Here is a 15620-nt window from a genome sequence, read left to right as displayed (position 1 = left end):
CTGCCTCTCTGGAGCGGTCCCGGGACTGCAGCGCGCAGAGAGGCCGGAGCCCGGGGATGAGGGCAGCCGTGCAAGCGATCAGGGGTCAGGACATGACAACAGCGCAGAGGATGCTGGGAGATGCTGGTGACGCGCTCAGGGCGGAAGTACTGCAGGTCACGTGATGGTCACGTGATGGTCAGGTGATTCTTCTCGCCGGAAGCTGCGGCTGCGCAGTGAGTGGCGCCGTGGCTCCGCCCCCCGGTGTTGGTGCTCGGTGTGGGCGATAGCAGCCGCCATGTTAATCACCGTGTACTGCGTCCGCCGCGACCTGTCCGAGATCACATTCTCCCTGGACGTGGACCAGGACTTCGAGCTGGAGAACTTCCGCGCCCTGTGCGAGCTGGAGAGCGGCGTCCCGGCCGCCGAGTCCCTGGTGAGAGGGCGAGCGGCGGCGGCGGCCAGCGGGGTCTGCTGAGGAGGGAGCGGGGATAGACCGGAGGAAGCGGGGGACTTACACATAGGGAGCGGGGCTAGTGATATATAGACCGCAGGGGGCGGGGATAGTGATATATAGACCGGAGGGAGCGGGGATAGTGATATATATAGACCGGAGGGGGCGGGGATAGTGATATATAGACCGGAGGGAGCGGGGATAGTGATATATATAGACCGGAGGGAGCGGGGATAGTGATATATATAGACCGCAGGGGGCGGGGATAGTGATATATAGACCGCAGGGGGCGGGGATAGTGATATATAGACCGGAGGGAGCGGGGATAGTGATATATAGACCGGAGGGGGCGGGGATAGTGATATATAGACCGGAGGGAGCGGGGCTAGTGATATATAGACCGCAGGGGGCGGGGATAGTGATATATAGACCGGAGGGGGCGGGGATAGTGATATATAGACCGCAGGGGGCGGGGATAGTGATATATAGACCGGAGGGGGCGGGGATAGTGATATATAGACCGCAGGGGGCGGGGATAGTGATATATAGACCGGAGGGGGCGGGGATAGTGATATATAGACCGCAGGGGGCGGGGATAGTGATATATAGACCGGAGGGAGCGGGGATAGTGATATATAGACCGGAGGGAGCGGGGATAGTGATATATAGACCGGAGGGGGCGGGGATAGTGATATATAGACCGGAGGGGGCGGGGATAGTGATATATAGACCGGAGGGAGCGGGGATAGTGATATATAGACCGGAGGGAGCGGGGATAGTGATATATAGACCGCAGGGGGCGGGGATAGTGATATATAGACCGCAGGGGGCGGGGATAGTGATATATAGACCGGAGGGAGCGGGGATAGTGATATATATAGACCGGAGGGAGCGGGGATAGTGATATATATAGACCGGAGGGAGCGGGGATAGTGATATATAGACCGGAGGGAGCGGGGATAGTGATATATATAGACCGGAGGGAGCGGGGATAGTGATATATAGACCGGAGGGAGCGGGGATAGTGATATATAGACCGGAGGGAGCGGGGATAGTGATATATATAGACCGCAGGGGGCGGGGATAGTGATATATAGACCGGAGGGAGCGGGGATAGTGATATATAGACCGCAGAGGGCGGGGATAGTGATATATAGACCGCAGGGGGCGGGGATAGTGATATATAGACCGGAGGGGGCGGGGATAGTGATATATAGACCGCAGGGGGCGGGGATAGTGATATATAGACCGGAGGGGGCGGGGATAGTGATATATAGACCGGAGGGGGCGGGGATAGTGATATATAGACCGGAGGGGGGCGGGGATAGTGATATATAGACCGGAGGGAGCGGGGATAGTGATATATAGACCGGAGGGAGCGGGGCTAGTGATATATATATAGACCGGAGGGGGCGGGGATAGTGATATATATATAGACCGGAGGGGGCGGGGATAGTGATATATAGACCGGAGGGGGCGGGGATAGTGATATATAGACCGGAGGGGGCGGGGATAGTGATATATAGACCGGAGGGAGCGGGGATAGTGATATATATATAGACCGGAGGGGGCGGGGATAGTGATATATAGACCGGAGGGAGCGGGGATAGTGATATATAGACCGGAGGGGGCGGGGATAGTGATATATAGACCGGAGGGGGCGGGGATAGTGATATATAGACCGGAGGGAGCGGGGATAGTGATATATAGACCGGAGGGAGCGGGGCTAGTGATATATATATAGACCGGAGGGGGCGGGGATAGTGATATATATATAGACCGGAGGGGGCGGGGATAGTGATATATAGACCGGAGGGGGCGGGGATAGTGATATATAGACCGGAGGGGGCGGGGATAGTGATATATAGACCGGAGGGAGCGGGGCTAGTGATATATAAACCGCAGGGGGCGGGGATAGTGATATATAGACCGGAGGGGGCGGGGATAGTGATATATAGACCGCAGGGGGCGGGGATAGTGATATATAGACCGGAGGGGGGCGGGGATAGTGATATATAGACCGGAGGGAGCGGGGATAGTGATATATAGACCGGAGGGGGCGGGGATAGTGATATATAGACCGGAGGGAGCGGGGATAGTGATATATAGACCGGAGGGAGCGGGGCTAGTGATATATAGACCGCAGGGGGCGGGGATAGTGATATATAGACCGGAGGGGGCGGGGATAGTGATATATAGACCGGAGGGGGCGGGGATAGTGATATATAGACCGGAGGGGGCGGGGATAGTGATATATAGACCGGAGGGGGCGGGGATAGTGATATATAGACCGGAGGGAGCGGGGATAGTGATATATAGACCGGAGGGAGCGGGGATAGTGATATATAGACCGGAGGGAGCGGGGCTAGTGATATATAGACCGGAGGGAGCGGGGATAGTGATATATAGACCGGAGGGAGCGGGGATAGTTATATATAGACCGGAGGGGGGCGGGGATAGTGATATATAGACCGGAGGGGGCGGGGATAGTGATATATAGACCGGAGGGAGCGGGGATAGTGATATATAGACCGGAGGGGGCGGGGATAGTGATATATAGACCGGAGGGGGCGGGGATAGTGATATATAGACCGGAGGGGGGCGGGGATAGTGATATATAGACCGGAGGGGGCGGGGATAGTGATATATAGACCGGAGGGAGCGGGGATAGTGATATACACACAGTGGTGTTGATGCGTCCTGCAGAGGATACATTATATATGGTGCACTCTGCACTGTGTATAGTGTATATATATATACAGTGGTGTTGATACGTCCTGCAGAGGATACATTATATATGGTGCACTCTGCACTGTGTATAGTGTATATATATATACAGTGGTGTTGATACGTCCTGCAGAGGATACATTATATATGGTACACTCTGCACTGTGTATAGTGTATATATATATACAGTGGTGTTGATACGTCCTGCAGAGGATACATTATATATGGTACACTCTGCACTGTGTATAGTGTGTATATATATATATACAGTGGTGTTGATGCGTCCTGCAGAGGATACATTATATATGGTGCACTCTGCACTGTGTATAGTGTGTATATATATATACAGTGGTGTTGATACGTCCTGCAGAGGATACATTATATATGGTACACTCTGCACTGTGTATAGTGTATATATATACAGTGGTGTTGATGCGTCCTGCAGAGGATACATTATATATGGTACACTCTGCACTGTGTATAGTGTGTATATATATATACAGTGGTGTTGATGCGTCCTGCAGAGGATACATTATATATGGTACACTCTGCACTGTGTATAGTGTATATATATATACAGTGGTGTTGATGCGTCCTGCAGAGGATACATTATATATGGTGCACTCTGCACTGTGTATAGTGTGTATATATATATATATATACAGTGGTGTTGATGCGTCCTGCAGAGGATACATTATATATGGTGCACTCTGCACTGTGTATAGTGTATATATATATACAGTGGTGTTGATACGTCCTGCAGAGGATACATTATATATGATGCACTCTGCACTGTGTATAGTGTATATATATATATACAGTGGTGTTGATGCGTCCTGCAGAGGATACATTATATATGGTGCACTCTGCACTGTGTATAGTGTATATATATATATATACAGTGGTGTTGATGCGTCCTGCAGAGGATACATTATATATGGTGCACTCTGCACTGTGTATAGTATATATATATATATATATATATACAGTGGTGTTGATGCGTCCTGCAGAGGATACATTATATATGGTGCACTCTGCACTGTGTATAGTGTGTATATATATATACAGTGGTGTTGATGCGTCCTGCAGAGGATACATTATATATGGTGCACTCTGCACTGTGTATAGTGTATATATATATATACAGTGGTGGTGATGCGTCCTGCAGAGGATACATTATATATGGTGCACTCTGCACTGTGTATAGTGTATATATATATATATACACAGTGGTGTTGATGCGTCCTGCAGAGGATACATTATATATGGTACACTCTGCACTGTGTATAGTGTGTATATATATATACAGTGGTGTTGATACGTCCTGCAGAGGATACATTATATATGGTACACTCTGCACTGTGTATAGTGTATATATATATACAGTGGTGTTGATGCGTCCTGCAGAGGATACATTATATATGGTGCACTCTGCACTGTGTATAGTGTGTATATATATATATATACAGTGGTGTTGATGCGTCCTGCAGAGGATACATTATATATGGTACACTCTGCACTGTGTATAGTGTATATATATATATACAGTGGTGTTGATACGTCCTGCAGAGGATACATTATATATGGTGCACTCTGCACTGTGTATAGTGTGTGTATATATATATACAGTGGTGTTGATGCGTCCTGCAGAGGATACATTATATATGGTACACTCTGCACTGTGTATAGTGTATATATATATACAGTGGTGTTGATGCGTCCTGCAGAGGATACATTATATATGGTGCACTCTGCACTGTGTATAGTGTGTATATATATATATATATACAGTGGTGTTGATGCGTCCTGCAGAGGATACATTATATATGGTACACTCTGCACTGTGTATAGTGTGTATATATATATATATATACAGTGGTGTTGATGCGTCCTGCAGAGGATACATTATATATGGTACACTCTGCACTGTGTATAGTGTGTATATATATATACAGTGGTGATGATGCGTCCTGCAGAGGATACATTATATATGGTACACTCTGCACTGTGTATAGTGTGTGTATATATATATACAGTGGTGTTGATGCGTCCTGCAGAGGATACATTATATATGGTACACTCTGCACTGTGTATAGTGTATATATATATATACAGTGGTGTTGATGCGTCCTGCAGAGGATACATTATATATGGTGCACTCTGCACTGTATATAGTGTGTATATATATATACAGTGGTGTTGATGCGTCCTGCAGAGGATACATTATATATGGTGCACTCTGCACTGTGTATAGTGTATATATATATATATATATATACAGTGGTGTTGATGCGTCCTGCAGAGGATACATTATATATGGTGCACTCTGCACTGTGTATAGTGTGTATATATATATATACAGTGGTGTTGATGCGTCCTGCAGAGGATACATTATATATGGTACACTCTGCACTGTGTATAGTGTGTGTATATATATACAGTGGTGTTGATGCGTCCTGCAGAGGATACATTATATATGGTGCACTCTGCACTGTGTATAGTGTATATATATATACAGTGGTGTTGATACGTCCTGCAGAGGATACATTATATATGGTGCACTCTGCACTGTGTATAGTGTGTATATATATACAGTGGTGTTGATGCGTCCTGCAGAGGATACATTATATATGGTGCACTCTGCACTGTGTATAGTGTGTATATATATATACAGTGGTGTTGATGCGTCCTGCAGAGGATACATTATATATGGTGCACTCTGCACTGTGTATAGTGTATATATATATATACAGTGGTGTTGATGCGTCCTGCAGAGGATACATTATATATGGTGCACTCTGCACTGTGTATAGTGTATATATATATATACAGTGGTGTTGATGCGTCCTGCAGAGGATACATTATATATGGTACACTCTGCACTGTGTATAGTGTGTATATATATATATACAGTGGTGTTGATGCGTCCTGCAGAGGATACATTATATATGGTGCACTCTGCACTGTGTATAGTGTATATATATATATACAGTGGTGTTGATGCGTCCTGCAGAGGATACATTATATATGGTGCACTCTGCACTGTGTATAGTGTATATATATATATACAGTGGTGTTGATGCGTCCTGCAGAGGATACATTATATATGGTACACTCTGCACTGTGTATAGTGTGTATATATATATACAGTGGTGTTGATGCGTCCTGCAGAGGATACATTATATATGGTACACTCTGCACTGTGTATAGTGTATATATATATATACAGTGGTGTTGATGCGTCCTGCAGAGGATACATTATATATGGTACACTCTGCACTGTGTATAGTGTATATATATATATACAGTGGTGTTGATGTGTCCTGCAGAGGATACATTATATATGGTGCACTCTGCACTGTGTATAGTGTGTATATATATACAGTGGTGTTGATGCGTCCTGCAGAGGATACATTATATATGGTACACTCTGCACTGTGTATAGTGTGTATATATATATACAGTGGTGTTGATACGTCCTGCAGAGGATACATTATATATGGTACACTCTGCACTGTGTATAGTGTATATATATATATACAGTGGTGTTGATGCGTCCTGCAGAGGATACATTATATATGGTACACTCTGCACTGTGTATAGTGTGTATATATATATACAGTGGTGTTGATGCGTCCTGCAGAGGATACATTATATATGGTGCACTCTGCACTGTGTATAGTGTGTATATATATATACAGTGGTGTTGATGCGTCCTGCAGAGGATACATTATATATGGTGCACTCTGCACTGTGTATAGTGTATATATATATACAGTGGTGTTGATACGTCCTGCAGAGGACACATTATATATGGTGCACTCTGCACTGTGTATAATGTATATATATATATATATACAGTGGTGTTGATACGTCCTGCAGAGGATACATTATATATGGTGCACTCTGCACTGTGTATAGTGTGTATATATATACAGTGGTGTTGATGCGTCCTGCAGAGGATACATTATATATGGTACACTCTGCACTGTGTATAGTGTATATATATATATACAGTGGTGTTGATACGTCCTGCAGAGGATACATTATATATGGTGCACTCTGCACTGTGTATAGTGTATATATATATATACAGTGGTGTTGATGCGTCCTGCAGAGGATACATTATATATGGTGCACTCTGCTCTGTGTATAGTGTATATATATATACAGTGGTGTTGATACGTCCTGCAGAGGATACATTATATATGGTACACTCTGCACTGTGTATAGTGTATATATATATATACAGTGGTGTTGATGCGTCCTGCAGAGGATACATTATATATGGTACACTCTGCACTGTGTATAGTGTGTATATATATATACAGTGGTGTTGATGCGTCCTGCAGAGGATACATTATATATGGTGCACTCTGCACTGTGTATAGTGTATATATATATATACAGTGGTGTTGATGCGTCCTGCAGAGGATACATTATATATGGTGCACTCTGCACTGTGTATAGTGTATATATATATACAGTGGTGTTGATGCGTCCTGCAGAGGATACATTATATATGGTGCACTCTGCACTGTGTATAGTGTGTGTATATATATACAGTGGTGTTGATGCGTCCTGCAGAGGATACATTATATATGGTGCACTCTGCACTGTGTATAGTGTATATATATATACAGTGGTGTTGATGCGTCCTGCAGAGGATACATTATATATGGTGCACTCTGCACTGTGTATAGTGTGTATATATATATACAGTGGTGTTGATGCGTCCTGCAGAGGATACATTATATATGGTACACTCTGCACTGTGTATAGTGTATATATATATATACAGTGGTGTTGATACGTCCTGCAGAGGATACATTATATATGGTACACTCTGCACTGTGTATAGTGTGTATATATATATACAGTGGTGTTGATGCGTCCTGCAGAGGATACATTATATATGGTACACTCTGCACTGTGTATAGTGTGTATATATATATACAGTGGTGTTGATGCGTCCTGCAGAGGATACATTATATATGGTGCACTCTGCACTGTGTATAGTGTATATATATATATACAGTGGTGTTGATGCGTCCTGCAGAGGATACATTATATATGGTACACTCTGCACTGTGTATAGTGTGTATATATATATATATATACAGTGGTGTTGATACGTCCTGCAGAGGATACATTATATATGGTACACTCTGCACTGTGTATAGTGTATATATATATATATATACAGTGGTGTTGATGCGTCCTGCAGAGGATACATTATATATGGTACACTCTGCACTGTGTATAGTGTGTATATATATATACAGTGGTGTTGATGCGTCCTGCAGAGGATACATTATATATGGTACACTCTGCACTGTGTATAGTGTATATATATATACAGTGGTGTTGATGCGTCCTGCAGAGGATACATTATATATGGTGCACTCTGCACTGTGTATAGTGTGTATATATATATACAGTGGTGTTGATACGTCCTGCAGAGGATACATTATATATGGTACACTCTGCACTGTGTATAGTGTGTATATATATATACAGTGGTGTTGATGCGTCCTGCAGAGGATACATTATATATGGTGCACTCTGCACTGTGTATAGTGTATATATATATATACAGTGGTGTTGATGCGTCCTGCAGAGGATACATTATATATGGTACACTCTGCACTGTGTATAGTGTGTATATATATATATATATACAGTGGTGTTGATACGTCCTGCAGAGGATACATTATATATGGTACACTCTGCACTGTGTATAGTGTATATATATATATATACAGTGGTGTTGATGCGTCCTGCAGAGGATACATTATATATGGTACACTCTGCACTGTGTATAGTGTGTATATATATATACAGTGGTGTTGATGCGTCCTGCAGAGGATACATTATATATGGTACACTCTGCACTGTGTATAGTGTATATATATATACAGTGGTGTTGATGCGTCCTGCAGAGGATACATTATATATGGTGCACTCTGCACTGTGTATAGTGTGTATATATATACAGTGGTGTTGATGCGTCCTGCAGAGGATACATTATATATGGTACACTCTGCACTGTGTATAGTGTATATATATATACAGTGGTGTTGATGCGTCCTGCAGAGGATACATTATATATGGTACACTCTGCACTGTGTATAGTGTATATATATATACAGTGGTGTTGATGCGTCCTGCAGAGGATACATTATATATGGTACACTCTGCACTGTGTATAGTGTATATATATATACAGTGGTGTTGATGCGTCCTGCAGAGGATACATTATATATGGTGCACTCTGCACTGTGTATAGTGTATATATATATACAGTGGTGTTGATACGTCCTGCAGAGGATACATTATATATGGTGCACTCTGCACTGTGTATAGTGTATATATATATATATACAGTGGTGTTGATGCGTCCTGCAGAGGATACATTATATATGGTGCACTCTGCACTGTGTATAGTGTGTATATATATATATACAGTGGTGTTGATGCGTCCTGCAGAGGATACATTATATATGGTACACTCTGCACTGTGTATAGTGTATATATATATATATACAGTGGTGTTGATGCGTCCTGCAGAGGATACATTATATATGGTGCACTCTGCACTGTGTATAGTGTGTATATATATACAGTGGTGTTGATGCGTCCTGCAGAGGATACATTATATATGGTACACTCTGCACTGTGTATAGTGTATATATATATATATATACAGTGGTGTTGATGCGTCCTGCAGAGGATACATTATATATGGTGCACTCTGCACTGTGTATAGTGTGTATATATATATACAGTGGTGTTGATGCGTCCTGCAGAGGATACATTATATATGGTGCACTCTGCACTGTGTATAGTGTATATATATATATACAGTGGTGTTGATACGTCCTGCAGAGGATACATTATATATGGTGCACTCTGCACTGTGTATAGTGTATATATATATATACAGTGGTGTTGATGCGTCCTGCAGAGGATACATTATATATGGTGCACTCTGCACTGTGTATAGTGTGTATATATATATATACAGTGGTGTTGATGCGTCCTGCAGAGGATACATTATATATGGTACACTCTGCACTGTGTATAGTGTGTATATATATATACAGTGGTGTTGATGCGTCCTGCAGAGGATACATTATATATGGTACACTCTGCACTGTGTATAGTGTATATATATATATATACAGTGGTGTTGATACGTCCTGCAGAGGATATATTATATATGGTGCACTCTGCACTGTGTATAGTGTATATATATATATACAGTGGTGTTGATGCGTCCTGCAGAGGACACATTATATATGGTGCACTCTGCACTGTGTATAGTGTGTATATATATATACAGTGGTGTTGATGCGTCCTGCAGAGGATACATTATATATGGTGCACTCTGCACTGTGTATAGTGTATATATATATACAGTGGTGTTGATGCGTCCTGCAGAGGATACATTATATATGGTACACTCTGCACTGTGTATAGTGTATATATATATACAGTGGTGTTGATGCGTCCTGCAGAGGATACATTATATATGGTGCACTCTGCACTGTGTATAGTGTATATATATATACAGTGGTGTTGATACGCCCTGCAGAGGATACATTATATATGGTACACTCTGCAGTGTGTATAGTGTGTATATATATATACAGTGGTGTTGATACGTCCTGCAGAGGATATATTATATATGGTGCACTCTGCACTGTGTATAGTGTATATATATATACAGTGGTGTTGATACGTCCTGCAGAGGATACATTATATATGGTGCACTCTGCACTGTGTATAGTGTATATATATATATATACAGTGGTGTTGATGCGTCCTGCAGAGGATACATTATATATGGTGCACTCTGCACTGTGTATAGTGTATATATATATATACAGTGGTGTTGATGCGTCCTGCAGAGGATACATTATATATGGTGCACTCTGCACTGTGTATAGTGTGTATATATATATACAGTGGTGTTGATACGTCCTGCAGAGGATACATTATATATGGTGCACTCTGCACTGTGTATAGTGTATATATATATATACAGTGGTGTTGATGCGTCCTGCAGAGGATACATTATATATGGTGCACTCTGCACTGTGTATAGTGTATATATATATACAGTGGTGTTGATGCGTCCTGCAGAGGATACATTATATATGGTACACTCTGCACTGTGTATAGTGTGTATATATATACAGTGGTGTTGATACGTCCTGCAGAGGATACATTATATATGGTGCACTCTGCACTGTGTATAGTGTGTATATATATATACAGTGGTGTTGATGCGTCCTGCAGAGGATACATTATATATGGTGCACTCTGCACTGTGTATAGTGTATATATATATACAGTGGTTTTGATGCGTCCTGCAGAGGATACATTATATATGGTGCACTCTGCACTGTGTATAGTGTATATATATATATACAGTGGTGTTGATACGTCCTGCAGAGGATACATTATATATGGTACACTCTGCACTGTGTATAGTGTGTATATATATATATATATACAGTGGTGTTGATGCGTCCTGCAGAGGATACATTATATATGGTGCACTCTGCACTGTGTATAGTGTGTATATATATACAGTGGTGTTGATGCGTCCTGCAGAGGATACATTATATATGGTACACTCTGCACTGTGTATAGTGTATATATATATACAGTGGTGTTGATGCGTCCTGCAGAGGATATATTATATATGGTACACTCTGCACTGTGTATAGTGTATATATATATACAGTGGTGTTGATGCGTCCTGCAGAGGATACATTATATATGGTACACTCTGCACTGTGTATAGTGTATATATATATATATACAGTGGTGTTGATACGTCCTGCAGAGGATACATTATATATGGTACACTCTGCACTGTGTATAGTGTATATATATATACAGTGGTGTTGATGCGTCCTGCAGAGGATACATTATATATGGTACACTCTGCACTGTGTATAGTGTGTATATATATATACAGTGGTGTTGATGCGTCCTGCAGAGGATACATTATATATGGTACACTCTGCACTGTGTATAGTGTATATATATATACAGTGGTGTTGATGCGTCCTGCAGAGGATACATTATATATGGTACACTCTGCACTGTGTATAGTGTGTATATATATACAGTGGTGTTGATGCGTCCTGCAGAGGATACATTATATATGGTACACTCTGCACTGTGTATAGTGTGTATATATATATACAGTGGTGTTGATACGTCCTGCAGAGGATACATTATATATGGTACACTCTGCACTGTGTATAGTGTATATATATATATACAGTGGTGTTGATGCGTCCTGCAGAGGATACATTATATATGGTACACTCTGCACTGTGTATAGTGTGTATATATATATACAGTGGTGTTGATACGTCCTGCAGAGGATACATTATATATGGTGCACTCTGCACTGTGTATAGTGTATATATATATACAGTGGTGTTGATGCGTCCTGCAGAGGATACATTATATATGGTACACTCTGCACTGTGTATAGTGTGTATATATATACAGTGGTGTTGATGCGTCCTGCAGAGGATACATTATATATGGTGCACTCTGCACTGTGTATAGTGTATATATATATATACAGTGGTGTTGATGCGTCCTGCAGAGGATACATTATATATGGTACACTCTGCACTGTGTATAGTGTATATATATATACAGTGGTGTTGATGCGTCCTGCAGAGGATACATTATATATGGTGCACTCTGCACTGTGTATAGTGTATATATTGTGAGGTAGCGTCGTCGGCTGCGCTGCAGAAGACACGGGATCCAGGCACCAAGGGTCACAGCACACGGTTTATTCCAAAGAAAAAGTTCACAATAGTACATAGGTGCCTTTCCGGCAGAGAACTCAGGGAGATGTGATCACCCTCTCACACCCGGCACACCTGCCCTTGTTCCTGAATCTATTTATCCCTCCCTTCAGCCTGTAGGGAAAACAGCATTAACCCTATAGTGGATTATCATGGAGTGAGCACAACCGGGGCGAGACATACCGGCCGTCATAGATAACCCCGGTCACAGTCTCACATACCCCCCCCCTCAGTTCAAGCGTGCGGGGTTGAACTCCTGCCATCAAACATGGGCCGCGGGACAAGGCATCGGCGTTGCCCTGCAACCTACCGGCCCGGTGTTCAACCGTAAACCGGAAGTTCTGCAGAGAAAGGAACCACCGGGTAACCCGGGCATTCCGTTCCTTGGCGGACCTCATCCAGACCAGTGGAGAGTGATCCGTCACCAAGCGAAACTGCCGTCCCAGCAGGTAATAGCGTAGGGACTCCAAGGCCCACTTGATCGCCAGACACTCCTTCTCCACTACGCTATAATTCCGCTCGGGAGGGGTGAGCTTCCTACTTAAGAAGGTGACGGGGTGTTCCACCCCCTGAACCACCTGAGACAGCACTGCCCCCAGGCCGACCTCCGAGGCGTCAGTCTGTACTATGAACTCTTTCCGGAAATCAGGGTTTACAAGAACGGGCTGTCCGCACAGGACCTCCTTCAGGGCCCGGAAGGAGTCCTCGGCCTGCGGAGTCCAGCGCACCATGACGGACTTCTTGCCTTTGAGAAGGTCCGTCAAGGGGGCTGATAGTCCCGCAAAATCTTTTACAAACCTCCTGTAGTACCCCACGATACCCAGGAATTTACTCTCCGCCGTGGGAATCAATACCAACACCCGATCCCCGGGATTAAAGGTCCGCACGGTGGCTTGTCTATTGTAGCGGCCGCTTTGCGCGGCCTGAGCCTCCTGTAAATGCTCCTTCACAATTGGCATGACCGCGCTTATGCGGTTCTGCATACCCAAAATGTGTTCAATCACACTTTTATGGGGGGTGGGCTCCTGCTCCCAGGTTTCTTTTGCCAGGTCCAACAATCCCCGGGGATGTCGCCCGTATAACAATTCAAAAGGCGAAAACCCCGTGGATGCCTGTGGCACCTCTCGTATGGCAAACATCAAATAGGGAAGCATCATATCCCAGTCTTTCCCGTCTTTGGAAATCACCCTTTTGAGCATGGTTTTCAGGGTTTTATTGAATCGTTCCACTAAACCATCCGTCTGAGGATGATACACAGACGTACGCAACTGCTTGATCTGGAGTAGCCGGCATAGTTCTTTGGTCACTTTAGACATGAATGGGGTCCCCTGATCCGTAAGGATCTCCTTGGGCAACCCCACCCGGCAGAACACAGCAAACAACTCCCGAGCTATAAGCTTGGCTGCAGTATGTCTGAGAGGTATCGCCTCTGGATACCGGGTGGCATAGTCAACGATCACTAGGATATGCTGGTGCCCTCGAGCAGACTTTACGAGGGGCCCCACCAGATCCATCCCTATCCGTTCAAAAGGGACTTCTATTATGGGTAACGGTACCAACGGACTGCGAAAGTGGGTCAGGGGTGCGGTAAGCTGACACTCCGGGCAGGTTTCGCAGAACCGTTTTACCTCCCCAAAGACCCCGGGCCAATAGAACCTTTGCAATATTCGCTCCTGCGTTTTCTTGACCCCTAGGTGACCACTCATCAGGTGTTTATGAGCCAAGTCGAGGACCCGCCGGCGATACGGCTGGGGCACCACCAACTGCTCTACCCCTACGCCCCGTATTTCATCTACCCGGTAGAGTAAATCCTGCTTAAGAGCGAAATGGGGGTATCTTACCTGGGCACCAGGCAGCTGTGCCACCCCGTCAACTACTGTCACCCGACTCCGGGCATGTATTAATGTAGGGTCCTGGAGTTGGGCTGTCCCAAACGTATCCGGGGACGCCTCCAACTCCGGGATGGGCTCGACCGTCTCAGCCTCTCCTGCCAATACCTCTAGGGGCGACCTATCAGGTTCACATCCTGTCCCTATCATGGGGACCCCTACGGCAGGCGTCCCGGATTCAGGATTGTAGGGCTCAGGTCCCGGACTGACCAATATCTGAGGGGACTTAGGAGGTCCCTTCCATAAAGTCCAAAAATAGGGCAGATCCCTTCCTAGGATCACATCATAGGGAAGAGTATTAATAAGTCCCACCTCATGTTGCACCTGACCGCAAGGTGCTGTGATGGTGACTATCCCCGTGGGATAGTCTCGGCGGTCCCCATGTATGCAAACCACCCCCACGGTACGTCCGGTGGCCTTTACTTTAGCCCTTAGGGTTGATCGCACAAGGGTCACTAAGCTTCCGGAATCCAACAATCCTGTAACCGGACATCCATTCACCTGAATTTGGCACAAGTGGGGCTCAGTCTCTGGGTAGACCAGGTCAGCGGTACACACCACCTGAGCATACATTGAACCCCGCCGGGTAACCCCACAATCCATGGGCTCCGTGGTGAGTGGACACTGGGCTTCCATATGTCCCACCCGCTGGCACCGCCAACATCTAATAGGGAAGGACACCCCCTTGACGAGTTGTCGTTTAGGGTACATAGTTTTCCGGAC

At 44.4% G+C, this 15620-nt stretch overlaps 1 protein-coding gene across 2 annotated transcripts in view; it reads left to right on the top strand.

Annotated features, from left to right (window-relative positions):
- The first annotated feature begins 209 nt into the window (after nucleotides 1-209).
- The window catches only part of LOC142286185 (protein DDI1 homolog 2-like), a 53928-nt gene continuing 38517 nt past the window's right edge, over nucleotides 210-15620 (top strand). Inside the window, exon 1 of one of the 2 annotated variants that reach the window (XM_075333330.1) lies at nucleotides 210-415. In XM_075333330.1, coding sequence (XP_075189445.1) covers nucleotides 278-415 — 138 coding nt within the window. In that variant the 5' untranslated portion in view covers nucleotides 210-277. The remainder of the gene's footprint in view (nucleotides 416-15620) is intronic. The other variant, XM_075333331.1, reaches the window with a different exon arrangement.

This window comes from Anomaloglossus baeobatrachus, unplaced genomic scaffold (genome assembly GCF_048569485.1).
Source record: "Anomaloglossus baeobatrachus isolate aAnoBae1 unplaced genomic scaffold, aAnoBae1.hap1 Scaffold_646, whole genome shotgun sequence".
In the NCBI taxonomy this organism is placed as follows: Eukaryota; Metazoa; Chordata; class Amphibia; order Anura; family Aromobatidae; genus Anomaloglossus; species Anomaloglossus baeobatrachus.
The sequence above is the reverse complement of the archived record's forward strand: the minus strand, read 5'-3'. Positions and strand labels throughout refer to the sequence as shown.